Source organism: Patella vulgata, chromosome 5 (assembly GCF_932274485.2).
Source record: "Patella vulgata chromosome 5, xgPatVulg1.2, whole genome shotgun sequence".
Classification (NCBI taxonomy): domain Eukaryota; kingdom Metazoa; phylum Mollusca; class Gastropoda; family Patellidae; genus Patella; species Patella vulgata.
Window position 1 is genome coordinate 25,815,314 of NC_065883.2, and position 16,805 is coordinate 25,832,118.

At 33.9% G+C, this 16,805-nt stretch overlaps 1 protein-coding gene across 3 annotated transcripts in view; it reads left to right on the forward strand.

Moving 5' to 3' along the window:
- Nucleotides 1–16,805, forward strand: part of LOC126820881 (estrogen receptor) — a 137,928-nt gene that overhangs the window by 41,152 nt on the left and 79,971 nt on the right. For all 3 annotated transcript variants that reach the window (XM_050549027.2, XM_050549026.2, XM_050549028.2), the window contains exon 2: nt 12,849–14,107. In XM_050549027.2, the coding sequence (XP_050404984.1) occupies nt 12,951–14,107 (1,157 nt within the window). In that variant the 5' untranslated portion in view covers nt 12,849–12,950. The remainder of the gene's footprint in view (nt 1–12,848; nt 14,108–16,805) is intronic.

The following is a 16,805-nucleotide window of genomic DNA, read 5'->3' on the forward strand; positions in this document are numbered from 1 at the left end:
CAGGTAAAGAATCTGTAACTGATGACATTTGACTGTCTGTTCGCACTGTCAAGGATAGGTCTACAATAGTCTGAAGTAGTCTGAAGTAGCCCTCCTTGTGAGTAATATTGAGTAACTAAAAAAGCTATGATGGCCTAGAGTAGTGTCTAATTGTCTTGTGTTTGGTACATATTTCTATATATAAATATAATGATAAATATCATACAAGGCCTGTGGTCGTCTGTTGTCTACCATTATCTAATAATATGAGAACTCATATTGCGGCTGGCATTAGCACACCTCCAGCTTAAATCGTTACTAGGAACATGTATAGCATAGGTTTATTTTACTAATTGACCCGCCTTCCTATAGAATTCTAATTAACGCCAATCTCGCTTTGGCTCACTTTGGCTGATATTCTGGCAGCCCGCCAGAATCTATAGCCGTGGGTCATTCTGACCTGGTCAAGCCAAATGTCAGCCATAGTGATGTTGTGTATAAAATCAATTATTATCAGCAGTAAGTTGGTGTTAACTTCATAAACACACCGAAATCACTTAGAAAAAACAGTTCTTGCATGCTGTAGTATGGTCATTGAGTGTAGTTTGCAGTCAGCAAGCAGGTCATGGGATTTCATGTGCAGAGCTGCCATTAACAGGTTTATTAACAGTATGACCGGTGGTTGACCACTGTACTGTAAAACTCTTCCTATTTCAATCATTAATAAATAGAACCGATAGTCACATGGTCCAAATGAATGAAGTTAACAAACATTGATTAGGTGATTTTGATACTAACATGCCATAGTTGCTTGGTCAGGGGAATTTTGCCAGAGCACCTGCATTTTATTAAATCTTATTTTTTTGCTCTAAAGCTACTTAAAAGGTGTCACTTAATACAGATCATGTATATTTGGAACAGATATTGCAAACTATTTCTATTTCTTATGGCTTACATATTTCAGACATTTGTCTTTGCCAGAAAAACAAATATTTCTCTAATTTCTCAGCCAAATCAGATGCATTTCACGAAGCAAAAATTTGCCATAGTTTATCTGGCAAATGTAGATATTTACGGTATATCACAGGCATAAGTAACAAGTTCATACCCAGTAGGATATTTTGGGAGAGAGATAACAATATTGTGAGAAAAACAGTTTATCATTAATATCCAAACAAATTTGTAATAAAAATATACACCAAGAAACAAGCACTTGTGCTTTTGAACACTAAAAACTATGTCCTCTCTAATTAAGTAGGGTTGACAATATCTAGACCCTTTCAATTGCCGATCCGAGTAGGTTGATTGCTAAATGTTTTTTAATGGTAGAAAAAGACCCAGGAATGAACAATGGATGTTTGTTTTCTGGTGTTTTAATGTTTTACTGTTGAACAAGAGTTCATTGAAGTAAATGTCATCTTGTGCTTAATCTATTATAAAATATGTACTAGTGAAAGCATAAGTGATTGCTCGTTGGTTCTTTGCGAGAAGAGTTGAATGTCATTGTCAATTTATACCTGTGTGTTTGATGTCATTTTATAAATTACTGATTATCATATATGATTATTATATATTTACATTTATGAAACTAATGGGGGGAGGGGGGGCACTATGATAAACTCTGATAAACTCTCTTTTGAAATATTAACAGAAAGCAGATGGAAGCTCTCTGTGGTTTCACTATCTTAAAACAGACTTTTATGTCGTTCAGGAAGATAACTACTGCTAGCTTGATGACAGCATTTTTAGACTGACCCATTCCAACTTCCAGGTTTTAAAAATACCTTCTCGAAGACAGGTAGAGAGTTGGAGTATTAAAACTGGTTTATTTCCTCCACCTTTGCAAAGATAAACTGACTTCACGATCACTGACATTTTTAGACCAGTTTAACTTAATTGTTTGAATTGTGTAGAAATGGCAGTTTTGTCTGCCAATTTACTGTATCAAGTATCCTGTAATCATATTTGGCCACTCTTCTTACAACTGTATGTCTTTTGTATCTCCTAAAGAGAGGGAATTTAAAAACATACATTTTTTTTTTAACCACTACTTTAGTTTTTCCCTCAGTATGGCAATGTAGATCTCTATACAGAATGGAAAAATTCAAAATATTCATTCACTAATAGTGAATGTCATTGCAACAGTGCTTGATTTACATAATCTAGATTGCTCCAGTATGTCATGTTAATGTATATCTATACAGAATGAATAAATGCAAAATATTCAATGAATTTCAGTCAACAGTGCTTGATTTACATAATCTATATTTTAAAGTAGCTAAGTCTCTAACTCAATATCATCCAAAGTCTTACACCTTGAAAACACAAATTATTTGTCAATTCAAATCAACATTGATGTTGTGATCTTGCCGGGAAAAGGTAGGCTTCTGATATCCAATATTTAAGACAAAATATACATTTTACCATTGGTACACGAATCGTGTACCATAGTGCGTTTCAGAGTCATTTGTAACAAGTGACCAGAAAGAATGAGGCTAGACACATTCCACAACTCATGTAAAACGCTGGCGCCATATCTTATCTGGAGAGCATGCGCAATAGACTGGAATAACCAGACGCTAGAAATTGACATCTGGTTGGGACTCATGCCATATTTCGCTGGACATAGCTGATTTGAAATTATAGAGTCAAAACGGCAACAATTGAATGTAAATCAGTTTATATACAATCAGATTACATTATTATATGTGTTGCGATCCATTTGGGTCAATTTCTAGGTCTCAAATATTAGCGATTTAGCTCCTTTAACACATTGAATAAAGTTTTGATATGCAGATGTTAACATGGGTAATATTACTTGAAATTTATTGATGAAGCAGAGTGGTGGTTTAAACGCTATGCAATTTATCTTAATTGAAGGGAGAATTCCAAGTTTCAAAGAAATCAATTTGTTTTCATTAACATGAATACCTTGTATGGTGTTGTGAAATTTAGGCAACCATAATTAGAATTATTATGCACGCAAAATTTGATCGGGTAATGATGCCATATTGTTTAATTTATTCATTTGAAACCAGTCTGTATTATGTCTCAAATACCACTTAATCCCACCAGCAAAAACAAATATATATTAGCAGATTACATGCATGAGGCAGGGTATTCTTACCTTTTCTAGAACACCAGATACCTCTGTTCATTCATTTTGGAATATCACATATATCTGGAAAATTTGATGGTACCCTTGTATTATTAATAGAAATAGGTATAAAGCAGAGCATTTTAGAACAAGTATATTAGATATCTGATGTAAACTACCACCATCATTCAAAGATTTCGTCATAATTTTAAATGAATTTTGGCTTCAAATTTATTTTCTCTATGTAAGCTGAATATAAATATGTATAAGTGATTCACATTATTGATGGTATTGTGGTGTGTCAAAAGGTGAGAGCGGATGATGTAATTGTGAACTATTGTAATATAATTTCTATGTGTGTTACATGTTTATCCTCAACTTGAACCCGTTCAAACATTACTGTCCAGTAAGAGTAGCTTATAATAAACTTGACAGATTCCTGATTAGTTTTACTTAAGAAAAGTTAATCAGTCACAACTGATAAATCAACCATTCGTTAAAACTCTTATATGTAACTTAATAATGCATTTGCATTTTCTTATATCTTTATCCCCTAATCTGAAGTGTTTAATTGTTGGCCAGAGGCTAGCATTCCCAACAGATACATTGGGGTTATGTGAGGGTAAAGCTGGCTGAGGTTACTTAAGGTGAACCAGAGTTCATACCTAGGTCATCTGGCTATTAATAGCTGCTCACTGCCAACATGCAGCAGAAAGCTGTGGTGACCACACGTTGACCCTAGTAATGCTGGGTCATTACAATAGTAGTATATGTCAAAAAATCGGGGTGAAAAGTAGCTGGCACATTTTACATGTTAATACTATAAGTGGAGAGAGAATTTAACCAATATTGTGTTTTTACTCGTCATATGTGATTTATATTTGGAGCATATCAGATGTATATTTTTATGAATGAATGTGAATATTGGAATACTATACTCTACCAACTTACACATCTATTGGATATACTAAAATATTATATTAAACCTTAATGACCTTTAAATCTATATTGCCTGGGATTATATTGGATATTTAACACACTTATTTAAACTTGTAAGTTTATTTTAATTCATTATAACCTGTTCTTCAAACTTTATGCACATTTAGATTTAACGTTTCAAATAAAGTTTGATGCGTATTCATTTGTTATTTTCTATGAATGTGCAAAAAGTTCAGTTGAGACTCTTTGTTTATTGGGGCTGTACCTGATGTAGTTCAGTGCATGAACAAATTCTAGCACCTTTTAATGGGTACTACATTGGTGTTTATGTGGAATGTACATGTAGGCCATGAGAAACAACTAGATAGTCATGTTGATTAGGTCATACAATGGGTGATATTTTTGTGTAAGTTGAGTTATATAATGTTTAGTAGTTTTGGTGATCATTTCTGAATGGCTCTATATCTTAAATAGAAACACTGCATATCCCGTAATATCTATAATATCTATAATTTGTTTTCAATTTATGTGCATTGTTCAGATAAGTGACATAAATAATCCTATTTAGAGATATGGCCCTTGTTCACTTTGTAGAATCTTATCATTGGATCGGCTATCAATGTATACTATAAGCATTGTCCAGCCTATGTCATTAAATATTGTCAAAGCACCAAATGTAATTATACAGTATAAAGATTCTGTTTTTTATTCACAATACTACAACCATTGTGGAATAATTAGTCGCTGTGGGTGTATGTTTGGTTTCCTGTCAACCTTTACTTTGTACTGTAGTAAAATGAGTCTAAATTCTTATTTATTAGGGTTAACATCAACTTTACATTAACTAAGATTATTAGTGACCATAATTTTATTCATTGACTTGTAATGTTATAACCTACTTGCACTTTTATTGTATGGCTTTCCAGCTGTGGCATAAACTGTTACATTAACGAAACAATTTCAAAGTAGGCATGTCAAACATTTATGTGTAGGGCTACAGCTTTTGATTACATTTTACATTTGTTAATTTTGTCGATAAAGTTTTTAGGTCTGGATATATTGTTTCTTCTTGTTGAAATTAATCCTTTGTTAAAGGTGACTATATTATGGGATATTGCCAGGTATCGCAGATGCCATTAAGACAGAAGCTGATCTTTAAAGCAGTAAGTGTCCCACCCAATGATAGTAAATAATATTGAGTTATTATATTGTGCACAATTCCATTGAAGTTAATGTTCAAGGAGCATTTAGATCTCCACTTACTACAAGTCTCTAACTGCTTCTTGAAACAGTCAAAGAGATTTTGAATTCTTTATGGATTTCATAGGTTTGATACAGTGTATGAGAAGCATCTATGGACGAAAGACTTTAGTCTGTAGTTGGGAATCATAAGGGCACAAGATCTCTTGCATTTCGGTACAGAAACATAGGACATTAAACACAATTTCATTTCATTTTCTTATCCTGATAGAACACTGACTGATATAACCGAGAAGAAAAAAAATGATTATCAGGTTTTTGCGAAAATAAAAATAAAAAATGAAAACGATCATATTATAGCCAAACCAGCATAGCAATTAACCACTATAGTACTCTAAACAAGATATATACATTTGTACATGTATCTATTTCACCACAAGAGTGTATGAACGTTTATCAAATGCAGTAATCATTAAAAAGTACAAAAAAACTGTAGGATTTCTGTTCTGAATTCCTAAAATTAACAAAGATTGACCTCCCTTTTCAAACAGATAGGAATGAACAGTCACTCAGTGGACCAAATTGAATAGTATCGGTATTATCTTATTATTTCATACCACATAAATTTTACAGTAGAGATACTCCATTGCTGCATGGTTTGTGCACAATATCACAAGGTAAGTGTGATCAAATAAACAATATTTTTCCCCTAAATTTAAAAGCCTGGTGTGGGAATGTAGGTTATTTTCACCTAATTTGTTTCATTGTAGTGTAGGGCCCCCAAATCATTAGTCAAGTATCTAAAGATCGCCGAATTGTGCAATACGCCTTTAAATAACCGATACATGTAATAAACCATCTAAACACTTAATATCTCTGAACGTCATGTGAGGTATTGTTAATCCCTTCCAAATTATAATATTGTGCAAGTTTCAGCCCAAAAATTGTTCAGTTCCATTCAGTATTTATAAAGATATGATGAATTAGAAAATTTGTATATATAGGATATAGCCAACACAAGCCAGTGCCACCTATAGGTTTCACTGAAACTATTTGTATGATTTTTATCGAATTGAGGTTGGGTGGGCGAATAATCAGATCTGTCATTGAGTCAAGTGGCATGGATTCGAAATCCACGCTTGTACATGTCAAGGAGTAGGGTAACCTGTCCAAGCTTGTGGGTTTTCTCCGGGTCCTCCGATTTCCTCCCACAGCTAATTAAACACCTCAACACATAAGTGAATTATTGAAAAAAATTGTACTATGATTTATTTTTCTTACTTTATTGAGTTCCCTTTGCATGGATTTAGTCATGGAATATTTGATATTTTCCAAAATATGCAAATGACTCATAGTTTAAAACCCCCAGCACTCGACCAGTCTTTGATAAAGTATTTTTTAAAGGCTAGCTGTACTTTTAACCAGCCAGTAAGTTCAAAGTAGTTAAGCTGGCTTGGCTTATAGTAGTGTGAATGCTACCCTCCCTTGGCTTAAAAACGCTGGCATTTTTAAACTAGCTTATTTATTATAAGGTCAATGATATAAGCGTCCAAACAGTATTTTTGTCAAATTACTTTTAAATGCTGGTGTGAGCTGAAAGATATTATGGTTAGCAAATTAAACTTGAGATCATGTGTACACATTGTCAGTTGGAAAGTATCAACGAATTGTCATTTCAAACTTGAAAGGTGTTTGTTTGAATGTTACTAGCTTGGTTCCTTTCCTAGAAATATATCTTTTTGAAATCATCCCCCCCTCCTCCCCCCGGCAATTTTTGGAAATCAACTGTTTGTTGCAAGGCTTCATTTGTTTACTACTGCTACATTTATCGGAATGATGATTTTCCCTTTAAGCCTGGGCAGTTGTTTTGTATAATACAAATCGATATTGCGTGAGCTTCAACATTATATTGACAAGTGGCTAATACCAGTCAGCAGTGATGTTTATTAAAACTGTCAAAATTTTATTTTATGTGAGTATTGATATTTTTATTGCAGTAAAATAGGCAAAAATAATTAAGTGTATGCCATGGAGATTTTAGTGTAGCACAGTTTAATTGTGTTTGAAACTGACCATAACATAAATACTCAAACAAAACAAAGGTTTTACAGAGCATCCATATTACAGGTCTAGTCCACATGTCCTAATCCGACCTTGTCTTACTCTCATGGACATTAAATGCCCTGAAGACAAAAGTTAAATCTACACACAACTTGACCTATATACAGTGTTCAACTGACCATTGGCTCATAGTGTGTAATAATGACCTAAAAATAGTAGTATTTACTCTGGTGGTGTTTTCACAGAATACCCCATGTTAGTTTAACGATGATAAGATTTAAACAGTGAGGTGAACAACCGGTCAAACATGGAGGTTAAAACTAGTGTGCATATACCTTAATATAATATTGACCCACCCTTTGTTTTAAGATGAATACTTCCTTCAAGATTTTATTCAATAAATATCACCAATAGTATTTAGATATTCGTTACTACATAGTAAGTGGTCTCAGTGAACATACATACACACAAAAGGCGTTATTTGATTAAATTTGTTTGTAGTAGGTGCTGCAATTGAAAATTAGATTTAATGACTCCTTAAAGGGGCATTATGGAAGATTAGATAATGAGCTGTCAGTTCTCACAATAATAGTTAAAAACTAGAATAATGTAAAGGGAATATGCTGAAATGTAGGCCTAGCATTGATGATCATTACTAAAGTCGGTGTGATAAAAAAAACAGTCTTGATTATCCATTTTTGGATTAAATCAATGAACGTAAAGCAGCAAATCGGATCCAATGAAAATTTGACACATTAGATGGCATCGAGAGTTGATTATGGTCTTTTCATGTTAATAAATGTCTAATTAATAGTTTATATAACTTTTCAGGCCAAAAGGAAGACCTACAATAGGCAGATTTAACTCTTGCATAATGTATGTCTAAGCTGATATCAAATTAGATTTATGTCCAGGGCCCTTATTCACGTAAACTTAAACTAAGTTACAATCGAAATTTTAAAAAATACTGCAACTTCATTGGATATATGCAAATTGATTTTACTGGTCAGCCAATCGAATTGCAGTATTTCTTAAAATTTTGATTGTATCTTAGTTTAAGTTTTCGTGAATAAGGGCCCAGTATTTATATAGTTTGGGTTTTTTTTATACAAAGGGGGTTAATAGAACTGGATATAAATTATTCTCATAATTTTCATCTTCCTGATGGATCTAACTTTATTATGTTTGCTGTACGAGTCCATTATGAAACTGCACATAAGACAAATTACCTTATTGTCGTACAATAATATTAAATATTTTGTTAGACTTATAGTCCGTTCAGACGCTTATTTTTAAACCAGTTCATAATCGCTGGGGTTTTTAAGACAGCATCGTGTTGCGTTCACACGTACTATAAGCCAAACCAGTTTAACTATTCTGACCTCTTCGGTCGGAGGTTAGAGTTAATTGCGCATGGGTAGCTTCATCTTCTTTATTCGGTTCTCGCACGCTTTAGATAACATTGGCACAGTCTGACCCCGATATTTTCACAGGAATATAACTTACTGCGTACTGCGCATGCTCAAAGCAAGCTGGAGCTGGGGTTTTTAAGCCAACCCGTTCAGACGGCTAAGATGAACCAGTTTAAAATAAAAATCCTTCTCGAAGACAGGTTGCGAGCTGGGGTTTTTAAACTGGTTTATTTGCTCACATGTGCGTTCAGATGCTTAAGTTAAACTGGTTTAACGATCCCCGGGGTTTTTAAACCAGTTCAACTTAAGCATCTGAACGGGCTATAAGATATGGCTAACTGTACCAACAAAGCTAAAGTAGCTCTTTCAAAGAGATATTTTACATTGTCTTCAACAACTGTGATAGCAGAAAAGTTAAAATTACTTATTGTGTTTCTCATGAATTAGATATTTCATTATGTTTAGAATATAATGGAATTCATCAATTTCCTTTAAGAAGATTGTGGTGATTACTACAGAATCTATTCACAGATCTGTCCTAACAAAATATACCATGCCTGATCTTTTAAATCTCTAATCCTGGCTTTCACTACACATTCATTATGTCTAATAGGAGTGGTGGACCGATTCTGAAGTAATTATTATGAATTCCAGTATTTATGGTATTTGGCAGTTTAATAATAATACAGTGGCCTATAAAGGTTAAAGACCTTTAATTTTTCCATTGTAGGAAATAAAAATAAATTTGAGTGGTAAAGTAAAAATTAAAACAAACCTCTAAGTTAAACCAAGGATATGATACTAAAAAAAAAATAAAAAAAATTGTCATTATTAAAGATAACATTTATAGCATTACATTGTAAGCAGGAAATTAACCTTGAAAGAAGGGGGAATTTTGACAGAACTTCAAAGATTTATAGCGCAAAATTCATGTATGTGTGTCGATTCTGATTTTTGACGGCTTCATAATATGTAGTATGGTACTTCCATTCCTAGATGTCAATTTGTTCGGCAGAACTATAGCTGAACCTGGAAATTGGATACAAAGTTTTTTTTTATGATTGATTTTAGTAGCCTAGGATGTCCTCTTTCAAAATCTGCCGGGTGAACCTCGGTCACCCTTGAGCGTTTTGAGAAATTCAAGATGGCGTCCAAGACTGCTGCCATTTCAAATAATCCCCTATAACACCCATAGTATTTAGTCTGTACGAGGATGATAATTTTGGTGTCTAACCGTATGTTTATGGGGTTAAAGAATACATTAAAATTGTTCATTATGTTTTTGGGTGATTAAATGATAGTAAAATCCAAAATGCCAGACAGTTTGGCCCTTTAACTCGTTAGCAGCAGTTGGGGGCGATTATTTCACCAAACTATATCTAGAGACAAACTATATATTTCTGGACATAGGAGCATATGAGTGATACGATAACACCACATACATGCCTATCTGGGGCACATGAGGAAAGATAATATTTGTAGATGACTTCAGTTATTATGTAGAGTCAGTAGACGATATGACATGACCCCACTTGGGTAATAAAATATAATGGAACTGTTAAATTAATAAAGTTACTGGAGATTGTAGGGTAGGCCTACCATAACTAGGAAAATATTATTAAATATGTATTGCAATAGGACATTGACTCCACTCTCATGCGGGGTCCATGTATATGTAACTTTACCAAAGTCAAAAATGTTTATAATACAGTAAACGGGATATAATCATTGTCAAGGTTGTAATTTCAGCATTTTGAACTGCAGAATGTATTCAAGTAACACAAGTCAGAATGTTCTAATCTATGTAATTCAACAAGGACATTATGTATGTTACAAACAATCTATTATTGTTGCATACAAAACACATCAGTCAATATTTGAAAAGCACAGACATGTGGGGAACAAAAATATACTGCAATAGCTTACATGCAGCCCAGGATTAAACATTAAGCAAAATTAATAAGCACTTGCTTTGGGTCTCAAGGGAAGAGGGGCGCCTCATAATTTTTTTTTTAAGTGCCAGATTTACAATCGAAGATAATATTTGATCTTACGGTTTTGTACTGGTATTGTTTTTATTTTGAATTATATATATGGGATCTTATCCGATCTTGACGAAATATAGGTTTATCTCCAAAAGATCTTGGTTCCTTTCGATATTGACATGTATCGGATCGAAACTTCATGGATTATGGCCCCTGATTGTACGAAAAATCACGTTTTTTGCTTGTAGACACAATTTTTTATTTGCCCACATTGAGATGTGGTCGTATATTGTCGTCACCCCTGTCCATCCTTACAGCATTCACAATTACTGCCAGAGTTATAGCCCTTGATCACTTTGAAAAATGTATGTCTATGTCCCAAAGATCACGGTTCCTTTCGATATTCCCGCATATCGGACCGCAACTTCCTTGAATATGGCCCCTGATTGTACGAAAAATTACAGTTACTCTGGAGGTCACAATGTTTAATTTTAAAAACCGTTTAAATATATCACCGTTACACCATAACGATGGTTGAGTTCGAACGAAACTGCCTGGCAACATGGCTGCTTCTTGTATGTAAATGTATGTAATACCAAGGTCATAATTTTTACCTGATTTTGATGGAACTGCTCGGCAAAATGGCCGCTCCTTGTACGCAAATAGTGTAAAAGTATGTAATACCAAGATTGTGGACCACTAGAGGTCAGAGTTTTTTTTATCTTATTTTGATGAAATTCAAAATATTTGTTTATATCCCAAAGATCTTGGTTACTGTAGATTTCCTGTAGATATTCACGCATATCGTAACTGCCTGGATTATGGCCCCTGATTGTTAAAAAAATCGCTTCTTTTTTTGAGTTTGTTCTCTGTCCATCTCTTGCAAAATGTGGGCGTATCTTGCATGGCAACCACTTGTAAAATTTTCAAATGAAAGAGAATTCTAATACCAGTATGTATGACTGAAGGGCAAAAAGAATTTGTGTTATTTATACTATTTGGAAAAAAACCAAAACATTGTTATAACTTATAATAAAGATGTTCAGCTCCATAGGGGTCCTTAAGCGACAACTTAAATTTAGATTAAATTTAGACATATTTTTCCTTTCACAACTAAACAAATTTGACAGATTCCAACATATTTGTTGTTCTACTGGCTTTATTCTGATCTGTTCAAAGGCCAGAAGTTGATTGGATTCATGTAGTGTTTGTTTATAGGAGCAGATTTAGACATGTTGCTAGGTGTGGAGCAAGATCCTGCAAAGGGGCAAATTTAGACATTATTAAACATTTTTATACGCCTACATTTTCATGTGGACGTATATTGTTGTCGCCCTTGTATCGAACTGTCACTGTAATGTATTATGGCCCCTGATAGTTGAAAAATCATGTTTTTAGCTTGTGGACCCTCTAGAGGTCACAATTTTTGTCCGATTTTGATGCAACTTGAAATGTATGTTTACAACCAACCGAAAGATCTCAATTCCTTTCGATATTCGCGCATATCAGGCTGTAACATCCTGGATTATGGCCACTGATTGTACGAAAAATCGCGTTTTTAGCTTGTGGTCACTCTAGTGGTCATTCCAGAGGTCACAATTTTTTATCTTATTTTAAAAACCATTCAAATATATCACAGTCACACCCTAGTGACGGTTGAGTTTTAAATAGTGTAAAAGTATGTAATACCAAGGTTGTGGACACTCTAGAGATCACAATTTTTATCTGATTTTGATGAATCTTAAAATATATATTTATATCCCAAAAATCTTGGTTCCTTGTGATATTGACACATGTCAGACGATCGCATCCTGGATTGTTCGAAAAATTGCTTTTCTTTTTAGCTTGTTCTCTGTCCATCTCTTGCAAAATGTGGGAGCATCTTGCATCGCAACCACTTGTATCTGTCTATAAACAGATTATTGTATTCTGGTCATGTGAAATTGCTCCCATTGATATTGGTGCATATCAGACTGTAACTTCCTGGATTATGGCTCCTGATTCTACAAAACATCATGAAACTTTAAATACATGTTTATATCTGAAAGATCTCGGTTTCTTTCGATACATGTATTAGTGCATATCAGATTGTAACTTCTGGAAAAGGGTAGCTTATATATGAAACTCTGTGTAACTGTCAATAATTCTAGATGGTTTTTTTTTTTTATATTTCAGGTTTTACAGTCAAGAAAGAAGTTATCAGTAAAGAATGGGTCTGTAGCTAAATAGAAAAGAACAAGTTTAAACAATCATGGGAACTCCTTAACTGCAACAAACATGCCCCCACCTAAAAAACCGAAAAATGGCCCAACCACCGTGGAACAGTTCCTCTCCGGTGAGGAACTTAAGAATATGACAGTAAAGAAGGAAAAACTACAGACCCAGTCTTCTAATGGAACGAGCAGTTCATCAGACGTGGAGGCCCAAAAATCTCCAAACAGCCCACTGCCAGAACAGGGAAACTCAGGTCCTCATCAAGCAGCTACTGGTAATGGAGACAGTAATCAGAACAGTCATAAAATACTGAGAAAAATATTCACAGCCCAGCAAGAAGCAACTGTTTCAACTGTACATAGATCTCTTTCATCTTCAAGCGATGAACCAGCATATGAAAGGGATTTAACAGAAGTTAAAATAGAATATGACAATGATTATGAAACAAACAAAGAATCTGCAGCTACTACTGTCTCTGTGCCTTTGACAGGGAACAACTCAACTACCCCAACACGAAATGGTAAGATGAAAACCATGGCAGCAGTTCAGTACCTCAAGCCACAGGATAAATCATCTCCTGGACAAATCAAGGAACATTTTGACACCAAACAAACGGGTCACACAGAAATCAGTCGAACAATCCTCACAACCGATCACCTCCGCATCTATGATCAGTCTGTTGTCCGTCTACCTCTTTCAGATACCTCAGTATCCCAGCCAAGTACCTCATCCTTATATTCAGAAATGGCTGTGCCCAATCTACCTCCTTACAGTTACCCAGCAGTACAGCCTGCAGTCAACAATGAACCTTTTGATTTGTCGGTCAAGAAAAACAGCATCCTGGAAATGATGCAAAATTCAAAAGTTACCCTCAGTAGATCCGATCAGTTCGGAGACATTATGCCACGGGTTGGAATTCTACCTCAGGGACCGGGTAAGATGACACCGGCCACATTATCTCTATCTCAAGCTCTTTACCTCACAGGCAGCTCGGCCAAATCAGCCAGCAGCAGCATCTCCCCTGTCACAGGGGCACATCTCAGGGAAGTCAGGGGCTCAGATGTTCTTAATGCGAATCCTCATCGAGTTGTCAACCTTTTAACCACTCGAATCCTTGCGCCAGAAGATTATCCGGTGTCTACTATCATTGCTGCTCGATCTAATAATTCAAGAGAAAGCCCATTTTCAGGGCATGAGAGCTTACAAGAGATACAATATGGGTGAGTTATAGAAGAGTTTTAATTTTGAAATAATTAGATGAGTTTATATCCAAATTAGTGTTAACTTGGTAATGTTATTACACTTAAATTTTTATACACTTGCATTGAAATGTGGTTGTACATTGTCGTCATCCTAGTCTGTAGGTTCGTTGTGCACAAATTCTTGTGGATGCATGAGAGACAAAAGTTATCTGATTAACACAAAGTTTATATCTTCATGCAACAGGAAATCCTTCGTATAATTACTGTTAGAGTTATAGCCCTTGATTAATTTGAAAAGGTGAAATTTATAAATCAAACTAAAATTAACATCAACCAATCAAATTTTAATTATTTCTGATAATACCTTCATGGGTTGTCCCTCTTTAAAAGTTTTAAGTGTCTTATGAATTCTCCCAATAAATACAACAGATTAAATATGTGATAACCTTTGTGAATTGCTCAAAAGACATTGCTGCTGGGGACATATGTTTTGTTGCCTGGCAACCTATCTTTTCATTATTTAGATCATACATTCACATATACAAAGTAGGATGACTCGAATAAAATACACTTAAAAAGGGCTTACACATAGATCAGAGTCTTTGGATATGCAAATTTAGAATGTTAGCCTATTGCAATGATTATTAATTGTCTACATTCAATATATGCAAAAAAGTGGGCTGTTTAACCCCATTTCATGTTATTTATTTTACATTCAATATATTCCCAGTATATAGTATTTACGCATAGAGAACGTTGGCATCATATTTCAACACTAAGAACATACAATGCATTTAGATCAACATTTAGGACACCCTATTGACAATTTAAATGTAACTAGCATTCATTGATTTTATGAACATTAGAAGATACAAGACATCATGAAAATCAAATACAGATCACCAAATTAAGTTATTGTCCTTGTCATTTGTTAACATACGATAATAACAACATTTAACATGATATAAAGACTAGTCACTTCTTTTGGATCACAACCTTACTGCACTAGGTGCAAAGTTTTCCTCGAAATATCCTACTGGTAAATGACATTTTTTCAGACTTTTGATTGCACAATAAATGCACACCTATTTCAAATCACAATTCAATTTTGATTCATCACAATAAGGTGTAATGAAATTCTGCAAAAATGACACTGTTGATGGATATCAATTAAATTTAGATCCTTATGCAACAGTAGATTTATATTATATAACAGGGCACTCATTTCTCTCATATTAGTCTACTCTATAGCCTACTGGTATTGACATTTAACTGTTGATTGATGATTGTTTTAAAGTTTGCAAAGATTTTCAGTGCAAAAACATAAACTCTCATGTATTAAAACTCTGATTTAATTACCTTATTTAACCAAATAAATGAATACCGTACCGGTAATCAAACTCTTGAGTCTTGACCAATTTTTTGAAGTGAGAGCTCTAATATATAAATAAATACTTATGTTTGTTCTTAAAGGTAAGTAAGCCTATTCTATTAACTTTTTTTATTATTATTCCAATGAAGCAACAACTAATTATTTGGCTCCTTCCACTTCAGAGTCTAATATATTATTAGTTATAGTGTTTCCTTGAAATTTAGACAATTCTGTTCTGCCAAAGGTACAGAACAAAAATAATTATGCTTTTAAACAGTGTTATTAGGATTCCACACTGAGTAGCTAGTATGAAACACTGTTATTTTTGTTCAGATTGTTATTTTCTTGTAATTTTATATTGTTTTATTTCATATTTTAATATATATATGAGGAATTACTAATGGTATTGCTTTAAACTTTTTGCTTTTAAACTTTTTGGCATTAGATTAGTAAGAAAAAAAAGGTCTGAAATGTGTCATTTTGAAGAATTTTTAACTCAAAAGTTTTGCATGTTTTACTCTAGATTACCTCCCCTTGAAAAAGCATCTTTTATTTTTGGGGGTGGGGGGGGGGTCTTATAAAAAGATTAATATCCAACTGACACAGAATTAAATGTATAAATTTAACTTAGGTTTCTGGACAACAATTGACATATTTCATTGACAAGGTTAAATGGCACCGTTGAAACCCCCAGTAGCTGCATCACAGATCTAGTTCTAGAACAAAATAATTGATTAGCTTCATATGTTTTATGCTGAATTGTATTATTCATGTGTTGCATTGTGTGATGCATGACAGTATTATGTTCGTCTATATTTATGCTCCACTTCAATTTTTCAAGGTAAACATGGTTGCAGAAACAGTTGTAACTAGAACTGCGATGCAGTAATGACGGGTTTCACCGGTGCCACTTTACCCTAAACATGTTACTTCCCGTACCAATGAAACCATTAAACAGGTTTCCACATAAGCATTGCACACATCAAATAAAATGGACGCCGAATCAACAAAATCCAGCAATATCAATTCATTTTATACATTTGTTACATGTAAGTGTACTGTACTTCCGGTGATAATGAAAATGTTCAATTACTTTTATGAAATCAGAAATGACATAGGGCATCACATGGTGAAAATTGTATGTAAATCGAATAACAATTGCCACTTTTATAGACCAAAAACCTTGAAAAGTGACTTGTAGAAAATCGCCTATTTCTCTGCAACCGTACAAGTTAGAAACCATTTTCTGGTATCTGTATGATCGTATGGGTTCAATCTATTTGCTGATTGGAATCAAATATCATAATTTTAAAAACAATACAAATAAGACTCATTTGAAAAAAA